Below are 17,794 nucleotides of genomic sequence, written 5' to 3' on the forward strand. Positions count from 1 at the left end.
GGGTACCACGAGCAATAGTCTCTTATCCACACTAACAATTTAACCAACTTTGTAACTGATACCGCAGGCCCTTGTCCTTTCAAAATTCTCTGTAAAATCTCTTGATGGAGCTTTTGCTCCTTTGTAGCTGACTGTCCCATCTTATAAATCCGCAGCCGCTCACCTCAATCATTCCAGCGAAGGGTGATGTCTCCCCTTATGTGTGCGCACGCGTGCATATGTCTCTTCTCTTGGTCCCAGCTGCAGTTCACCACTGGTAATAATCTCCAACTCTGAATATCTTCATGTCTACATATCTTTATATCCAAATATCTTTATGTCCGAACATCTGCATGTTCGAAAACCCATGTTCGGGCACCATTTGTGGCAAATGGCTTCACGGACCCCGATCTTGTGCTTGATCAGAATCATTTTATTGCTCAAGTGAATACCTTATATTTAATGCAATAGTTACTAGAGCCAATCAGCTTTGGATTCACGGCTTTGCGAATGCCAGTTCACGGTTGCTGTTTTCCAGGATCTTTTGCAGCTGGATGTGTGCAAACAGCTTATCTCCTGAGAACGAAGAAGGGAGGCACAGGAGGCGCTGATCCTTCAGGGTCATGAGACAGTGCTGTTCTGCCTCAAATTATATGGGTTCCCACAGCAGGCCTCAGCATAATTATCTGAAAGCTGAGCTAATCACTTGATTAACAATGGTGCAGGGAAGCATCGGTACGGCTGGGGTGCTGAGTTTTGAGGGCTGTGGTGGTATCAGTATGTGTGGCTGAGATGTAGGATCTTGGTGACTGGTAAAGAAAGTAAATGCGATGCCCGCAGGATGAGATTTCAGTAAAAATTCGAGTTTCGAGGCATCTGCAAAGAGGTGTGTTCTGGCACTTGGACATTTTGCTGTGTCCACGTGTCTGCCCTCGGAGATGCGAATGGTGTGTGAACCTGAGTGCGAATGCCCTTAAAAGCTGCACATGACCAATTTAGTAAGTATCTGAAAGACAGAAGCCCAGGCCCAGCCCCAACCTTGCAGGGCTGGTGGAGCAGGCACTGGCATCCTCCAGGACACGTCTTTGGCTTTTGGCCTGCTTCCTTATTGGCTCGTTACCATAAAGGCGCTCCACACTTCCCAGACATGCTTGGCTAGCTGGTAGGTCCTCCTCCTGGGAGCAGGAATAAAAGGCTGGCATTGAAGGCAGCCCTGACAGACAGACAGCTGAAGTCGCTTTGGCACTTCCTTGCTGTGGACTGCACTATGAGAAACTCAGTGCTCTTCTTCGGCTTTCTTCTGGCCTTCCTCGGCCTGGCTGTGCCAGGCACTGAGGGAAAAACCATCCGCCGATGTGAGTTGGTGAAGATCCTGCGTAAGCATGGCTTTGAGGGCTTCAAGGGCACGACCATAGCTGACTGTGAGTATAATGAGCTCCCATTGCACCTCTCCACCTATACCACCCTTGTCCCTCTCAGCTTCTTTGCAACCTTCCAGCAGTACTGTTCTGTCCCTCCAGTCCTTTGACTTCACCATCTCTCTGCCTCATCCCCTTCCTTGCCCCATCCCCTTCCTTGCCCCCTTCTATGGCTTACACAACAAATACCCATCCAGAACTTTCTCCTTCCAAGCACTTCTCCATCCATTCCTCAGACTTACCGTATCACCGGTTTACATCTCCAGCTCTTCATCCGTCCTTAATCTCTTCATCTCTTCCCTCTTATTTACCCCGAGCATCCCTTGATGTTCCTCTCTTCCCCCTGCAGGGATTTGCCTGGTGAAACACGAGAGCAATTACAACACCGAAGCGTATAACGACAATGGTCCAAGCAGGGACTACGGGATCTTTCAGATCAACAGCAAGTACTGGTGTAATGATGGCAAGACCCGTGGAGCCGTCAATGGCTGTCGTATCAATTGCTCAAGTAAGTGGTGGGACAGAACAACGAGCCTTCCTTCATCCTCTCGATGAAAGCACCCTGATCTGTCCATCACATCCACCTAGCAGCTGCTCTGGGCATTTCTCTCCATGTTCATCCATCTCCTCTGTATCCCTCCTAGCCTTCCTGATGAATGAACACCTTTCCTTCTGCCCATCTATCCCTGCTCTCCCTCTACCCCTCTTTCCTCCATACTGACTTTTTCTCCCTTCTCTACAGAGCTTCTGAATAATAATCTTGAAGACGATATTAAGTGTGCCAAGAAGATTGCTGAACAGGCTCGTGGCCTCACTCCCTGGTAAGGATATTTGCAGTGGGCACTGGGGACAAAAGAAAATCCTGCTGTTGACTGGGGCCTGGGGGGGCCAGTGGGTGGGAAGCTGTATTTGGTAAAGTTTAGCACAGTCCTTCTCCTAGAGCTGAAAGGCGTCCTGGCTCCAGCATCTGCCCTAACACCCTAACTTTCCCTCCCCTCCCAGAGCTCTCCCCGTGGTTCCCTTCCCCCAGCTCCCTAGACTGAGCTCATCAGAATTTTCTCTGATTCCTACCTTTCATGCCCAGCCAGCTGTCTGCACATAAGTGTGGTTTTTGAACGAATTCAATCACTGCCTATCCCCTCAGCTGGCATCATGTATTTCTCTTCCAGGTACGGCTGGAAAAACCATTGCAAAGGCAAAAACCTGAGTTCCTACGTCAAGGGCTGCTAAATGACTCCGCAAGCAGCACCTGATCTCGGGACCACCCATGGTGAAGAGGGAGTGTGTATGGAGCGGAGGCTAGCGAAAACGGACGGGTGTGGGGAATTCAAGGCAGCGCATTGCTCTGGTAGAAAGGGTGCTGGCTACTGTTAACGCTATGAGGACTTTGCTCTACTGCAACGCAAGCAGAGAACTTAAAGGCTGGCGGCTTAGTAGAAACAAAGCTTAGCAAAAGTGCGTTACAGCTGGAGTTTCAGCCATTTACTTGCATGATCCTGTCTCGAGGTTTGTTTTGTCGTCCTGACTAGCAGGGCTTGCCAACGTCTAGGGTTTCTCTCTCTATTTGTCTCTTTTCCTCTTCTCCTTCATCTCTCCCATCCTCCCCCCTCCTCCCTCCCTCCCTCCCTCACCTTTTTCCATTCTTTTGTTCTTTCTTAGCTGAGTACAGAGAATATGAAAATCCATGAATGCCATGGTTGGTACAAAACCTGCATACTGGCACTTGCAGTAGCAGTAGGACACAGTCTCTGACTGAGCTGGGTAGTACAGTTGACAGAGAGAAACAACTATGCTGAAGACGACCTCGCTCCTCCCATTCATCTGAGCACCTGCTCCCGGCTGGCGTGAGAGATAGGGCACTGACCCGTACGGAAATCTGGCCCGGCTGAACACGGATTTTTTTCTCACCTCTTGAGGCCTCAGATCAAACACATTCCAGGGAAGATGCAGGGCACATCTCTGTGAGGAAATAATGGCTTGGGAAGCCAATTAGGAAAGAGAAATGTGTTGCCATTTAGGTCACGAGTCCTATTTTTAAACGCAGGCTGAATCCAGAAACGGTGCACAAACGGAAGGTGACAATACTGGAACGGTGTTTGCTCCTTCATAAGCTTTGTTCTGCTGCTTGGTGAGCAGTGGCTGCTTTTACGTTCGTGCAATAAAGGGATGCTTTAACTCCTGTCGTATGTGAATGTATAAACCAAGGAGGAAAGGCATGTTTGTCTAGATGGCTGAATCTAATAAGAATGAAAATGCTCCCAGCGGCCTTGTCGGAAGACCCTCTTCCCAGCTGCAGGGTGGACGGGGGCTCCTTCTCCCCCAGTGACCCAGGAGACTCCAGTCTCTGATGGAGTAACTCAGAGCAGAGCTATTTTACACACTGGCATCCAGGAGGTTTTTGAGAAAACTCACAAACACTTGAGTCAGAGCCTTAGCTTCTCATTGTCTTCAGTGCAGGTACTTCCCACCGTCCGGGGATGTGAACAAACCTTCTTCTCTGGGGTTCTGGCTTGGCGGTTCAAGCCCGGTAAAGGGATGCTTTCTGTCTACCTAAAAATTAAGACCACGCATGCATCTCCAAGGGACGTGGTCAGCCAGAAAATCCCAGGGGCTGTGGAAGTAAACCCTCTGCAAACAGAATGCGTCCCTGCTTGGGGCTGCTGAGCCCTGCTCCAGCTCCGCAAGCCCAGCTCCAAGCAGGAGCAAGGCCGAGCACGGGCTCCCGGCAGGCACACGCACACACACATGCACGCACATGCGCACACACACACACACACGTACACACACACGTGCAGAGACAAACAGGACACGCACGCACACATACGCATGCACTCCCGCGCACAGAGACCCCAGCACACCCACACACACGTGTACACGTATGCACAGACACACAGACAGACACGACTGGCCACACGCGTGCAGACAGACGCACACCGCGCTCAGCAGAACCAAAGCAGCAGCGGTGGCCTCATCCTGTTCCCCTCTCTGGCTGAGCAGAGTGAAGCTCCCTTACTCCTCGAGTGGCGAAAACACATCCCACAGCCCCTCGCCACATCCTTCTCTCTAACTTGGCGAAACACGGATTGGATGGGCGGACTGCTCGGCGGCTAAGGAACTGGTTGGAAGGTCACAGCCAGAGGGTAGTGGTCAACGGCTCGATGTCCAGATGGACACTGGTAACAAGCGGTGTCCCTCAGGGGTCCGTGCTGGGACTGGGGCTGTTTAACGTTCTCGTCAATGACTTAGCGAGATCGAGTGCACCCTCACCGAGTCTGCAGACGACGCCACGCTGAGTGGTGCAGGTTCCACACCAGAAGGACGGGATGCCATCCAGAGGGACCTGGACAAGCTGGAGAGGCGGGCCCGTGTGAACCTCAGGAGGCTCAACAAGCCCAAGTGCAAGGCTCTGATGGAGCAACAAAAGAAGTAAAACCAAAGCACGTCTTGGTTCCCAGTGGAGAACTGGGGTAGCTGTAGGATAAGGGACGCCTAAATAATTCCACTCCAGACAGCTCGGCCTTGGGAGGGCGGAGGCACCAAGCTCCAGAGATAGAGAGGCACCAAGAGGGCAACGAGATGAGAGCAAAGCAACCTGGAGGGACGCGGCATAGGTGATCTTAGAGCTGAGCTGGCGCAGACACAAAGGTCAACCAGCGGACACTGCGACGAAGAGCACGGGCCTTCATCTGAAGCCCCCTGACAACCACCTGGAGGCACCAGCAGACATGAGCAAAAGACGTTAACATCTGCTAATTGGTTCACGGGACAAGCATGAATATGCCAAGCATTTCTCGGAAATGTAATGAATCTGTATCTTGGGATTGTAATTAACCTGGCATGAAAAGGGTGTTTGGCGCACGTTTGGAGGAGAGATCCCCATGTGCCCGGCACCACAATAAAGCATACCCACTGAGCGGTGTGCGTTGTGCTGCTGGGTCACTGCCGGGTCTTGGAATCAACTGGTGACCCAGACGGGACCCTCTCTGTTCGCAGCAGGAGGCTGGGGGATGCAGGGATGGAGAGCGGCCCTGACGAGAAGGACTTGGGGGTGCTGCGGGATGAAAAGCTGGACATGACTCAGCAGTGTGAAAGCCAGCTGTGACCTGGGCTGCATCCCCAGCAGCGAGGGCACAGGGCGAGGGGAGGCTTCTGCCCCTCTGCCCTGCTCTGCTGAGACCCCCCGTGAGCCCTGCGTCCAGCTCTGGAGCCCTCAGCACAGGACAGAGCTGGAGCTGTGGGAGCGGGGCCAGAGGAGGCCCCAGCAATGATGCAAGGGCTGGAACCCCTCTGCTGGGAGGAAAGGCTGGGAGAGCTGGGGCTGGGCAGCCTGGGGAAGGGAAGGCTGCGGGGAGACCTGAGAGCAGCTGCCAGTGCCTGGAGGGGCTATAGGAAAGAGGCAGAAAATACTTTCAGCAGGGCTTGCTGTGACAGGACAAGGAGCAACGGCTTTCCACTGAGGGGGGGCAGATTTCGGCTGGGTATCAGGAAGAAACGTTTTAGGACGAGGGTGGTGAAACGCCGGCCCAGGCTGCCCGCAGAGGCAGTCGATGCCCCGTCCCTGGAACCATTCCAGGCCAGGCTGGATGGGGCTCTGGGCATCCAGACCCAGGGGAAGATGTCCCTGCTCGCTGCGGGGGCTGGGCTGGGTGACCCCTGGAGGTCCCTTCCCGCCCAGAGCACTCTGTGACTGTGAGCTACACGCACGCAGAGGTGCGCACACACACACGCAACACGCATCCATGCACACACGTGCACACAAAAATGAAATGATGCCGTGAAAAGCCGGAGCTGCAGACTCACGAGTCGGCACACTATGAAACAAGGATTCTTTATTGCGGCGCCGGGCACACGGGGGATCTCTCCTCCGAACGCGTGCACCGAAAGGACACCCTTACTAGGTATTTATGCATTGTTAACGTACACATTCGTTACATTTGCAAGAAATGCTTATCACCAGCGGGGGTCTCCAGATTACCCGCAGCCTCCTTATCTCCGCAGTTTGCACCCCTGCTCTCCCGAGGCCCAGCCGCCTCAGGGGATTATTCAGGAGTCCCTTACCTTGCCCCCGCCCCGCCCCAAGTACTCACAGAGAACCGAGGCTGTTCGGGCTGTGCCATGATCCTGACCCGCAGTGAGAACAGCCCCTCCGGGTTACACTGGTGACACTCACAGGGATCACTGGGGGGGCTCCTCCGCGATGGGGGGGGGCGTGACTGGGGAGACCTCCCCGGGAACCGCCTGGGACAGGGGGACCCCGAAAGGGAGGGTCGGCGGGGAGCCCCCAGGGTCAGCCCTGACTGGGGGGGGCAAAGGGGTCCCCCCGCCAACCCCTGGGCTGTTTAGAGGGGGGTGGACCCGAGTTGGGGCTCACCTGGGGGCGGGAGTGCTTGTTTCCAGACGCCTGGGTCCTCCAGGCGCTCAACTCCTCCCAGCCTCAGTTTCCCTGGTTGAAAGGGGGGGGTACTTGCCCCCCCAGACTGCGGGTACTGGGAGGTTCAGACCATACTGAGAGGGGCAGGGAGCCCATCCCAGCGTGGGCCACGTGTCACCCTGGAGACAAAGTCTGTGTCCCCAGAATGAAGGCACACATGTTGATGTCGTGGGCCTTGAGGTGACCTTGGTGTCCCCAACATGGGGGGACATTGGTGTCATCAAATCTGGGGGGACTGTGATGGGCCCAGGGTGGGAGGACTTTGGTGTCCCCAGATCTGGGGGGACTTTGGTGTCCCCAAAGTTGGGGGGACTCATGTTGATATCATTGATCTTGAGGGGACCTTGATGTCCCCAACACGGGGGGATGCTGGTGTCAGGGACACTGGTGGTGCTGGTTCTGGGGGCACTTCAGCGTCCCCAAAGCAGGGGGGACCCCGGTACCCTCAGTCACAGGACGTGACCTCAGTGTCCTCCGTCCTGGGGAGAGCTCAGTGTCCCCAGCGTTGATGGGGGGACACGCCGGTGTTCCCAGCCTGGTGGGATGGGCTGTACCCCGAGGTGTCCCGACTGTCCCCGGGGAGGGAGGGGTGACATCGGATGTCCCTGGGGGTGACGGAATGTCCTCGCAGGTGGTGAAGCTGGAGCAGATCGAGCACACACTGAACGAGAAGCTGTCGCCTTCCCCTTCCTCATCCACCTCGGGTACTCCTTCAAGGTGGGCACCAAGGCCACCGTCACCCTCCCACGGTGGCCGCAGGGCCCCAGCATGGTCCCTGGGGTGGTCCCTGTCGCTCCCAAGATGGTCCCCATGGCCATGGGGTGGTCCCCATCACCTCCAGGAGGTCCCCATGGCCTCGGGGTAGTCCTCATTGCTCCTGGGATGGTTCCCATCACTCCCAAGATGGTCCCCATGACCTCAGGGTGGTCCCCATCACCTCCAGGAGGTCCCCATTGCTCCTGGGATGGTCCCCACCACCCCCAGGTTGTCCCTATGACTTCAGGGTGGTCCCCACCACCCCCAGCATGGTCCCTGGGGTGGTCCCCACCACCCCCCCAGGATGTCCCTGTGACCTCAGGTGACAGATTTCGGCTTCATCAAGCGAGTAAAGGGCCGTTCCTGGACGCTGTGCGGCACCCCCGAGTACCTAGCACCCAAAATCATCCTCAGCAAGGTGAGGGGGGGCGTTAGTTCAGGTGACAGTGGAGGAAAAGAAGGTTATCAGGAGTAATCACCATGGATTCACCAAGGGGAAATCATGCCTGACCAATCTGGTAGCTTTCTATGACGGCATGACTGGCTGGGTAGATGAAGGGAGAGCCGTGGATGTTGTCTACCTAGACTTCAGCAGGGCTTTTGACACTGTCTCCCATAACATCCTCCTAGGGAAGCTCAGGAAGTCTGGGCTGGACGAGTGGTCGGTGAGGTGGATTGAGAACTGGCTGAATGGCGGAACTCAGAGGGTTGTCAGCGGCGCTGAGTCTAGTTGGAGGCCGGTAACGAGTGGTGTCCCTCAGCGGTCAGTACTGGGCCGAGTCTTCTTTAACTTCATCAACGACCTGGATGAAGAGTTAGAATGTACCCTCAGCAAGTTTCTGATGACACCAAACTGGGAGGTGTGGTAGATACACCAGAAGGCTGTGCTGCCATTCAGCGTGACCTGGACAGGCTGGAGAGTGGGGCAGAGAGGAACCTGATGAGGTTCAACAAAGGCAAATGCAGGGTCCTGCACCTGGGGAGGAACAACCCCATGCATCAGTACAGGCTTGGGGCAAACCTGCTGAAGAGCAGCACTGCGGAGAAGGACCTGGGAGTGCTGGTGGACGACAGGTTGACCATGAGCCAGCAGTGTGCCCTGGCTGCCAAGAAGGCCAATGGCATCTTGGGGTGCATTAGGAGGAGTGTGTCCAGCAGGTCGAGGGAGGTTCTCCTTCCCCTCTACACTGCCCTAGTGAGGCCTCATCTGGAGTACTCTGTCCAGTTCTGGGCTCCCCACTTCAGGAAAGATGAGGAGCTACTGGAGAGAGTCCAGCACAGGGCTGCAAGGATGAGGAGGTGACTGGAGCATCTCTCCTACGAGGAGAGGCTGAGGGAGCTGGGCTTGTTCAGCCTGGAGAAGAGAAGGCTGAGAGGGGACCTTAGAAATGCCTCTAAATATCTGCAGGGTGGGGGTCGGGAAGACGGGGCCAGACTCTTTGCAGTGGTGCACAGTGACAGGACAAGGGGCAGTGGGCACAAAGTGAAGCAGAGGAAGCTCCAGCTGAACGCGAGGAAGAACTTCTTCCCTCTGAGGGTGACAGAGCCCTGGCCCAGGCTGCCCAGGGAGGCTGTGGAGTCTCCTTCTCTGGACATATTCAAGACCCGCCTGGACGCGGTGCTCTGCAGCCTGCTCTGGGTGACCCTGCTTCGGCAGGAGGGTTGGACTGGGTGACCCACAGAGGTCCCTGCCAACCCCGAACATTCTGTGATTCTGTGATTCTGTGACCAGGAGGGCTAGGAAAGGGATTTGGAGCACTGGAAGAAGGACTGAGAGTACTAGGGGGACTGGGAGAGAGACTGGGAGCCCTTGGAGAAAGACTAGGGGGACTGGGAGCACTGGGAGAGGCCCGTGGGGGCCTGCAGAGGGACTGGGAGCAGTGGGGGGAACTGGGAAAGAGCCTAGGGGCACTGGCAGCGACTGGGGGAGGGACCAAGGGTATCGGGATAGAAACTGGGAGCACTGGTGCTACTGGGAGAGAGCCTGGTGGTGGATCCTATCATTTCAGGAGAAGGACAGACACAGGCCAGACCCAAATGGTCTCACTCCTTCCACTGAGAACCATCGTCCTGTCTCTCGGCCTCTACTTACAGGGAAGTTCAGCTTGATGGCGTCCACAGGCTGCTGGAAAGGCCACACAAACTGGTGCTTCCATAGCGTCTTCAGCACCACCTTGAGCAGATACTGCAGCTGGTTGCTCTGTCGCTTGGGTTTGTTGGGGTTGGAGGTCTCCGGCGGAGGGGGATTAACGCTTACAGCGCTGCCTTGTTGGGGTTGAGCCCGTGACTGTGTCATAGACATTTGGGTGGTTTCTAGTCCATCCCCCATTACCGGCAAATTTCTCAGTCTCGTTCGAGGGCCGCTCTCCGCCGACATGCTATTGATCCCATTGCATTCCTCACTGGACACCCTGCAAAACAACGAGGGAGACGAGCTCACTACAACCCCAGGCTTTTGGTACAACGCGTAGCTTAAAAATAAATGGGCGGATTCCGCCAGAGTAGCTCGGGCAACTAGACCTTGCGCCCCGCTCGCTGAACAACAGCGTTGTCTCCTCCCAACAAACGATGTCAGGGTTCTGCATCCTGCGGTAAGAAAGGATATTCTGAGGCAACTGGCTGTCTCTGCTCCTTAGTGAGTGAGTTTTATCCCTGTTATTGTCTAATCTAGTCAACAAGGGAATGGTCTCCATCAAGAGCCTTCATTACCTCTTGAGGAGGCTCTAACGACCAAAACGCTGCTCGCTCTCAGCAGGTACCAGCTTTAGCTCCAGGGTTGGGTTCGCCATCACTGGGACTAGACGTTAATTTGGCACTGGCCAACTTTTAGCTCCAGCTAAATGAGCGGAGGCTGACAAATTTACCTCCTTTCAGCTTCTGGGTAGCCCCCATCCTGCCATCAAGGGTCAGCTCACCCCAACGTCATGCCAAAGACTGTCTTTCAGGTGAATGTTGAGCTTCCGCGGGATGCTTCATCTGAACCATGCAGCGGGCAAACCCACGTTTAATTTGGTAGATAATCTAGGTATATAATCTTTAGGCAGATAACATCTTCAGGTGGTTAATTTAGGTAGATAATCTAGGTGGAAAATTCAGGTGGATGATCTTTAGGTAGATCATCTAGGGAGATAATGTAGGCAGATAATATTTAGGTAGATGGGATAGATAATCTAGGCAGATAATCTTCAAGTAAACAATCTTTAGGTCAGTGATCTTTACTAGGTAATCAAGGTAGGCCATTTAGGTCAGTGATCTTTACTAGGTAATCGAGGTAGATCATTTAGGTCAACGATCTTTACCAGGTAATCTAGGTAGATCATCTAGGTCGATAGGTGTGTATACGCTCACGCCAAGGGTCTGGCCACAAGTTTGGGTTCTTATTCTGCTGCCGTAGAGCAGCCCCGCGTCTCGGGTCGCGGTCTGGACCTGCAGACGTGGTCTCCGCACGTAACGCAGCAAGGGACGAACAGCCAGAGAGATGCAGCGTCTCTGCAATTTTACCTGCCACGTCTCCCAGCTGCTTCCAAGCGCCCATAAAACCTCAGCCAGTCTTAAACCCCTGCTTAAAGTCTGTGGTCCGTTGCTTTTACCGGCCTCAAACCAACACCGGCTTAAGAAAACTCAAACGTAGATGCACATTAACCTACAGATTAAGAAAATTATAATTAAGAATAATTAATCTATAGCTAAAGAAAACCCGCCGGTAGCACCACCTCGGAACACAGTGACCTAAATGCCTTCGTTAACCTCACCGCTCATTGCCGGACTGACCACTCCACACCGTACCTTCTTGTTTGGCAGAAAACACCACGTTCCTTCACGGCAACGGGGCAAAAAAATGGGAAAACCGCTTTGCTGATTACTGCGATGAACATTTCGGCGCTTTGTTAGGCAAAGCTCCACGTGAGCTGCAGGAGGACGGAGCTCGCTGGGACAGAGTCTGGTGGAGCGAGGCTCAAATTCACCAGGACTGCGCTCGCCCGGATCCATGTGATTTTAATGCTGCCTGCCAAAATAATAATCCTATTTTTCCCCCCCTGGGGATGGGGACGGGCAGGGGCAGGGGCAGGGCAGGGCAGGTCTGGAAAACTCCCTGTGTTGCTGGGGTAAAGGGAAGGCGGCCACGGGGCCCGGGGAGGAGGTCAGCTCCAGAGGACGCCGGAGATGGGAACTGCCCAGAGGAATCACCAGAGAATCCATTCCACGGCTTCGCCGGGCTCGAGGCAGCGGTTGGGATGTGGGAAGGAGAGAAACTCCTCGCTCTACGCGTTGGCGGAAGAGCAGCAATGGGGACAAAGCCTGGAGACAGGGGGACCGGCGAGGGACGGAGGGAGCGCGGGCACGTCCGATTTGGGAGGGCAGCAGGCGCCAACGCTCATGTGGAAACAAGAGCAGGGATATTTTCCAGCTGAAAAGCAGGAGAAATTAATAACCGGGAAGGCACAACAGGTTGTCAGAGTGCCAAAAAAACATCTTAAGGGGGGGGGGGGAAATCTCCTGGTGACTTGAGGAGGGTGGTACATGCAAGAAACGGCTGCTTTTTATTTGGGCAGATGATGCTAAACTGGGAGGAGTGGTGGATGCACTGTCAGGCTGTGCTGGATCCAGCGACACCTGGACAGGCTGGAAAGTTGGGCAGAGAGGAACCTGATGGAGCTCAACAAGGGCAAGGGCAGGGTCCTGCACCTGGGGAGGAACAACCCCAGGCACCAGTACAGGCTGGGGTGGACCTGCTGGAGAGCAGCTCTGCGGAGAGGGACTGGGAGTGCTGGGGGACGACAGGGTGACCATGAGCCAGCAGTGTGCCCTGGCTGCCAAGAAGGCCAATGGGATCCTGGGGTGCATCAAGAAGAGTGTGGCCAGCAGGTAGAAGGAGGTTCTCCTCCCCCTCTGCTCTGCCCTGGGGAGGCCCCATCTGCAGTACTGGGTCCAGTGCTGGGCTCCCCAGTTCAAGAAAGATGAGGAGCTACTGGAGAGAGTCCAGCACAGGGCTGCAAGGATGAGGAGGGGACTGGGGCATCTCTCCTACGAGGAGAGGCTGAGGGAGCTGGGCTTGTTCAGCCTGGAGAAGAGAAGGCTGAGAGGGGACCTTAGAAATGCTGACCAGTATCTGCAGGGTAGGGGTCAGGAGGACGGGGCCAGACTCTTTCCAGCGACAGGACAAGGGGCAACGGGCACAAACTGAAGCAGAGGAAGCTCCAGCTGAACGCGAGGAAGAACTTCTTCCCTCTGAGGGTGACAGAGCCCTGGCCCAGGCTGCCCAGAGGGGCTGTGGAGTCTCCTTCTCTGGACATATTCAAGCCCCGCCTGGACACGGTGCTCTGCAGCCTGCTCTGGGTGACCCTGCTTGGGCAGGGGGTTGGGCTGGGTGACCCACAGAGGTCCCTGCCAACCCCCGCCACGCTGGGATTCTGGGATTCTTTCAGGCTGGCTTCAAAGGGCAGACGCCGAAGACTGAAATCAGAGGCAGAGCTGCACGAGGAGAGCGGCTGTAAAAGAAGTCGTGCCGAGGATTCAGCTCCTCATACCCCTCACAGGGGCGAAAACCTGCCGATGACTCTCCCCCCCACCTCAGGGGAGCGACCGAGAAAGATGCTGAACGTGAGCGGCTGCAAGAAGCCGCCCCAAACGCTCCTCCTCTCTTGCCTCAGCCTAAAGAAAAAGATTTAGAGATCAGTCTTCAAAAATAAAAAACCCTGAGAAATGAGCGTTATCAAGTTAAAAAGCAATTTTGTAGGTGGGTTTTATTTTTAAACTCTTTACTTGGAGGTTATCTGCCCGCCCTGCTGAAGTGGAAAATGGATTTTCTTCGCTTTTGAGCCAGCGACGTTGAACTGCGGACATGGAAAGGTGTTGGGGTCGATGTAGCTTGAGCGTCAGCACAACTAGGCCGCTTAAGCAAAACAGTTAGCATAACTGAACAGGCCGCTGGAAAGGACAGCTAAGAATAGCAATTGAGAAAGTTCTGATAACCCACATCATGTGCACTACCAAAAACAAGATGTGTTCAAGGACGTGGAGGCAGTCTGTTGCTATTAGCACTAGTGCATAGTTACCAATCATAAGGGAATATGGGGTGCGTGAACAGCGTGTGATTCACATCTGTAGCCTATCCGAATAAGCGTGATCGCGTGTACAGATATGAAAAATGTATATAACCACGCAAGGGGAGCAATAAAGGGAATCGACTGTGCATTGCATCAATGTGTGAGAGTCGCTCCTGTCCCTGCACGGATGCTGAAACTTGGCAGAAAGGATTTTCTTTGCTTTTGAGACGGCGATTTTGAGTCGGTGACATTGAACTGAGGATATTAAATCCAATTCTTTCTAGCGCGCAGACAGCCAGACGCAGCTTACAGCAACGTCTGTGGGGTGGAATCCATCCACAGCAACTTCATCAGAATTTCAACAAGACAGAAATGCTTAAACCCCGCTTTCAGAAGACACACAAGGTTTAGGACACCCAAGCAGCAAAACGAAGCCGGTACGGTCTCGCTGGAGCAGCCGAGGCAGGCACGCACGTGGATTAGCGACTGAATTTAATCCTAAACGCCATTTCTGCTCCAATAACCGGATCACTGCTGCTCCGTTCTCCACACTAACCAGCTCGCTTCGCACGCGTACTCCAAAATCAGCACGATTTGGCGGGTAAGACGCAAAAATCAGCGGTGAAAAATGTAGCAGAGAAAGCATCGCGCATGAGAAAGGGCTAAAAATCCAGCAGTCCGCGTTGATTCGTGCGTGGAGCAAGACGTTCTGCTCCCCGGGGGTTAGTGATGGGTAAGTACAAACCAGAGAGGATTGGCATCGTCCTCCGGTTTCGGAATCTCATGTTCCTTGCAGTCGTATCCGGCGGCACTCGCGCTGATTCACTCCGCCCACAGCCTAAAGGCGACTTCTCAACCCTCTGCGGCACACGAAAGCTGCGTTTTCCAGGGAAAATAAAGCCGCAGGTTTCTCCCGCCGGGGCGCAGGAGGAGAGGACGGCTGGGATTTGGTTTGGGAAGGCAAAGCCAAGCGGCGTAATCCAAGCTGGGGGCGGTTACAGCAGGGAAAACGCCGAGCTACGAGCGGTAACATTGCAATTCGTGGTTCAGTTGCATCATTACGGGTCCCCCCCCAGGACGTGTTATCTACAAACAGCCTGGAAAAGGCGGCTCAGCCAGAAAATCCAGCCGCTGAAAAGAATAACTAGAAAATCTGTGGTGGCCAGCACTCCCTTTAATTCTGGCCCTGCTGAGCCAGGAGCCGGGGATCAACACGTGCCACAAGCATCCCACGCCTTCAACAGGCAACACGGAACCGAGAGAGGTGACGGCAACAGCTAACGGCGCCTCCAACGCTTCCTGACCTCCAAATTCTCGGGTGAAGGTTTAATTGATGACATTTGAGCCTATTTTTAATTGATGACTCCGGTGATGGCCGCGGGGAAAACGCAGCGGCTTGCTCCTAACCCGAGACAGCAACGTTCAGCTGATGTTACCAAAAAAACCTACACCCGGAGCCTTCCCAGCAGCCAGCCCCACAGGTGCTGCTCCCCGCCGGAAGAATTTACCAACAAAGCAACCGTGCCACTTCCATTTTCATTTGAAAAACGCCAAAAAGAGGTTTGCTCCCAGCTCCCGTGTTATTAAGCGTTATTTTTTTATGTATAGCGTGATGAAAAAGGGAAAGGGATGAAGAGCAGCGTCCGCTCCTCAAGACCTGCTTGGTATCGGTTTAAAGTGGAGTTTGAATCCCAGCTCAAAGAGTCTCTCTCTCTCGTACATCTCCCGTCCTCCATTTCTGGAGCCACATCCCGAAGCCACAACCTGAGCCAGAAAACCCGCACGAGGGGAAAATTCCCCACCCCAAATTCACTCCTGGGATGAAATGAATTTGCCCTGTACTCAAAGCTCCAAGGTTGAAGCTGCTGCATCGCATCCCCAAGTGCCCCAAGCACTGCGAGCAACTTGCCGTGAAGCTGGCTCAAAAATCCCAGTGGATAAAGCGGCGCGAGGGTCAGCGCATCCTCCTTTCCTTAGGGAGCCGGCTGGGAAACCTCCCGGAGAGAGAGACAAAGCGCCGCAGCCGACGGCGACAAAGACCTGTGTACACACCATAAAGAGATCTCGTAAAACATTTCTGGAGATGGATTAGCGCTGGCGTGTGCCTGTTTTTCCCCTTGAACCCCTATTAAAGAGATGCTAATTATCCCCCTTAATGCGTGGAAACGGGGACCGGAGTCCTCCGGGATCATCCAGAATTAAGAAATGCCGCTTCCACGGGGGCAATGGGGGTGGTTTAACGAAGGTAAAGGTGGAAAGACCCAAAGCAGGAAGGTTTTTTGCTATTTACACATGAGCAGCAGGGATTAATTAGTTGGAAAAGGCAGCGGTGGTGTCTCTGTACCAGAAAACATTCCGTTTTTAATAGGATAAAGGCCCATGGACGTGATTCGAGAAAGCCAGCACAGCTTCGCCAAGGACAATTCCTGCCTGCCCAACCTGTGGGCTTTCTCTGCCAGCGTGGCAAGATCAGGGGACAAGGGAAAAGCGGCGGCTGGGATCTATCCGGACATCCGCAAAGCCTTCACTGCAGCCCCTCCCGGGATCCCGCTCTCTAAACTGCAGGTTTTGCCAAGCTATGCATCGCTCCGCAGAAATCACCCGCGTGCAGCCCTGCTACCCAAAAATATTTATTAGAGACTGAAGGGGAAACTCGTTTCCATCTGTCATCATTATTAATGATGTCGAATTAACGTCATTTAGGAAGGGATTGGGGAAAAAAAAAAAACAAACCACAAGTGAGGAGGGCGCAGCTTGCCCTTGTGCCCCGGTGTTCACGCGGAGATGGGCATCAATAACCTCGGCTCAGCGGTTCGCTCCCTCGCCCCCGGCGCTGCGATTATTTGGGGGGGGGGGAAATAAAGCAGGAACAACGTGCAGCAGGATACTGAGGAAAAAAAATGCCGTATTAATTGAATTTTTCAGGGTTTAGCTTTTGATTACGCAGCAGTATGTACGCTTTTCTTAAAAAAACAGAAGACTGGGGAGTGTTTCCACAGCACTGGGGATCTTGAAGCGGTCCAGACACCTCGTACACCCAAGTTAAATCAGATTGATGTACCCAAGACATCGAATTCCCAAATTCCCAGACTCGGCGGTGAAGAAAACCCTTTTTTCCTGGCAGGTACCCGCAACATCAGACCGGGCAACGTTAGGCAACGTTCAATCGCGCTGGATGCTGCAGCGCATGAACAGAATCCAGGTCCCTGGCGGAATTCAACTCCGTCGCAGACCAGACTCGGGCCGGGGAGAAGTATTTTACCCCAAGTTCGACACACACACGGTGGGGGCTGGGTATTTTAGGGCGATTCTGAAAAAAGAGACGCCCCAAGCGGCGCAGAAAGAGAGAGAGAAGTGCCCCCTCAGTATCTCCTCTCACCCTGTAAAATTCGAGGGTCAAAGGCTCGAGCTCGCCTGTGGCACGACAGCGTTTTCACCGGGCTCTTGCCGAAACTCCCTCGGTACAGTCCAGCCAACGCTCCGCGCTTTCCATTTCTTCAGCCCTACCTGACCTGCTGGGGTGGTTTCCAGCGCAGAAATTACTTCGCCGCCGCCGCCACCAAGTTCGTGTCTTTACACCCAGAGGAAGAGAATTTGCAGCCCTCGCCCCACAGCGTCGCCTCCCACCTCCGAGCTCTTAGCCTTTTGTTTTCCACTTTCGTTTTTAACCGTTCCCCGCAGAAACGGGAGCGGGAAATCCTCGCTTTGCGGCCTGCCGTCGGTAGTCGGCGCCTGTTGCTGCCTTTCCTAGTTGGATCCCTCTAAAGAAAAAATCCGCTCATCGTTAATTCATCATCGCTGTTCCGTTTTAATGACGCGATCTGTGTCAGCGGGGAAGCACAAAGGGGATGGACTTCTTCCCAGCCGGCATCGCCTGGGTCTGACCCAACCCTAGCGACGCAGGCAGCCGTTCTCAGCATCCCTGACCCCCACCCCTCTGCCGACGGGGACGTGCTCAACTCCCCAGCTACCCACGCCGGCTTATTTTTCACTTCCCTCTGTCCGCGCAGATATTAGCCCAGCGTTTCCCAGCTCCTTTTGGTGCCCCACGGGAGTCAGACGCCGAATTCCACCATCGCTTCGCTCTGCTCCGTGCCCTAAATACAGGTTTCCATGCCAGGAGAGTTTATTTACTCCTGCGCCCTAAACCACAGGGCTTCCCT

The 17,794-nt window shown here is 54.4% G+C and overlaps 2 protein-coding genes across 2 annotated transcripts in view; one reads left to right on the forward strand and one right to left on the reverse strand.

Moving 5' to 3' along the window:
- Positions 1 to 1,246: 1,246 nt before the first annotated feature.
- On the forward strand, positions 1,247 to 2,638 carry LOC104332226 (lysozyme C-like). The gene is made up of 4 exons (XM_075442783.1): positions 1,247 to 1,400; positions 1,747 to 1,905; positions 2,140 to 2,218; positions 2,567 to 2,638. Exons 1-4 carry the CDS (start codon positions 1,247 to 1,249, stop codon positions 2,625 to 2,627), a joined length of 453 nt encoding a protein of 150 aa, XP_075298898.1. The 3' UTR covers positions 2,628 to 2,638.
- A 3,570-nt stretch (positions 2,639 to 6,208) lies between these two features.
- The window catches only part of LOC142364180 (uncharacterized), a 33,887-nt gene continuing 22,301 nt past the window's right edge, over positions 6,209 to 17,794 (reverse strand). Inside the window, exons 5-6 of the mRNA XM_075443302.1 lie at positions 9,677 to 9,995; positions 6,209 to 8,387 (exon numbers count right to left, since the gene is read on the reverse strand). Of these exons, the coding sequence (XP_075299417.1) occupies positions 8,349 to 8,387; positions 9,677 to 9,995 (358 nt within the window). The 3' untranslated portion in view covers positions 6,209 to 8,348. The remainder of the gene's footprint in view (positions 8,388 to 9,676; positions 9,996 to 17,794) is intronic.

This window comes from Opisthocomus hoazin, chromosome 25, assembly GCF_030867145.1.
Source record: "Opisthocomus hoazin isolate bOpiHoa1 chromosome 25, bOpiHoa1.hap1, whole genome shotgun sequence".
Lineage (NCBI taxonomy): Eukaryota > Metazoa > Chordata > Aves > Opisthocomiformes > Opisthocomidae > Opisthocomus > Opisthocomus hoazin.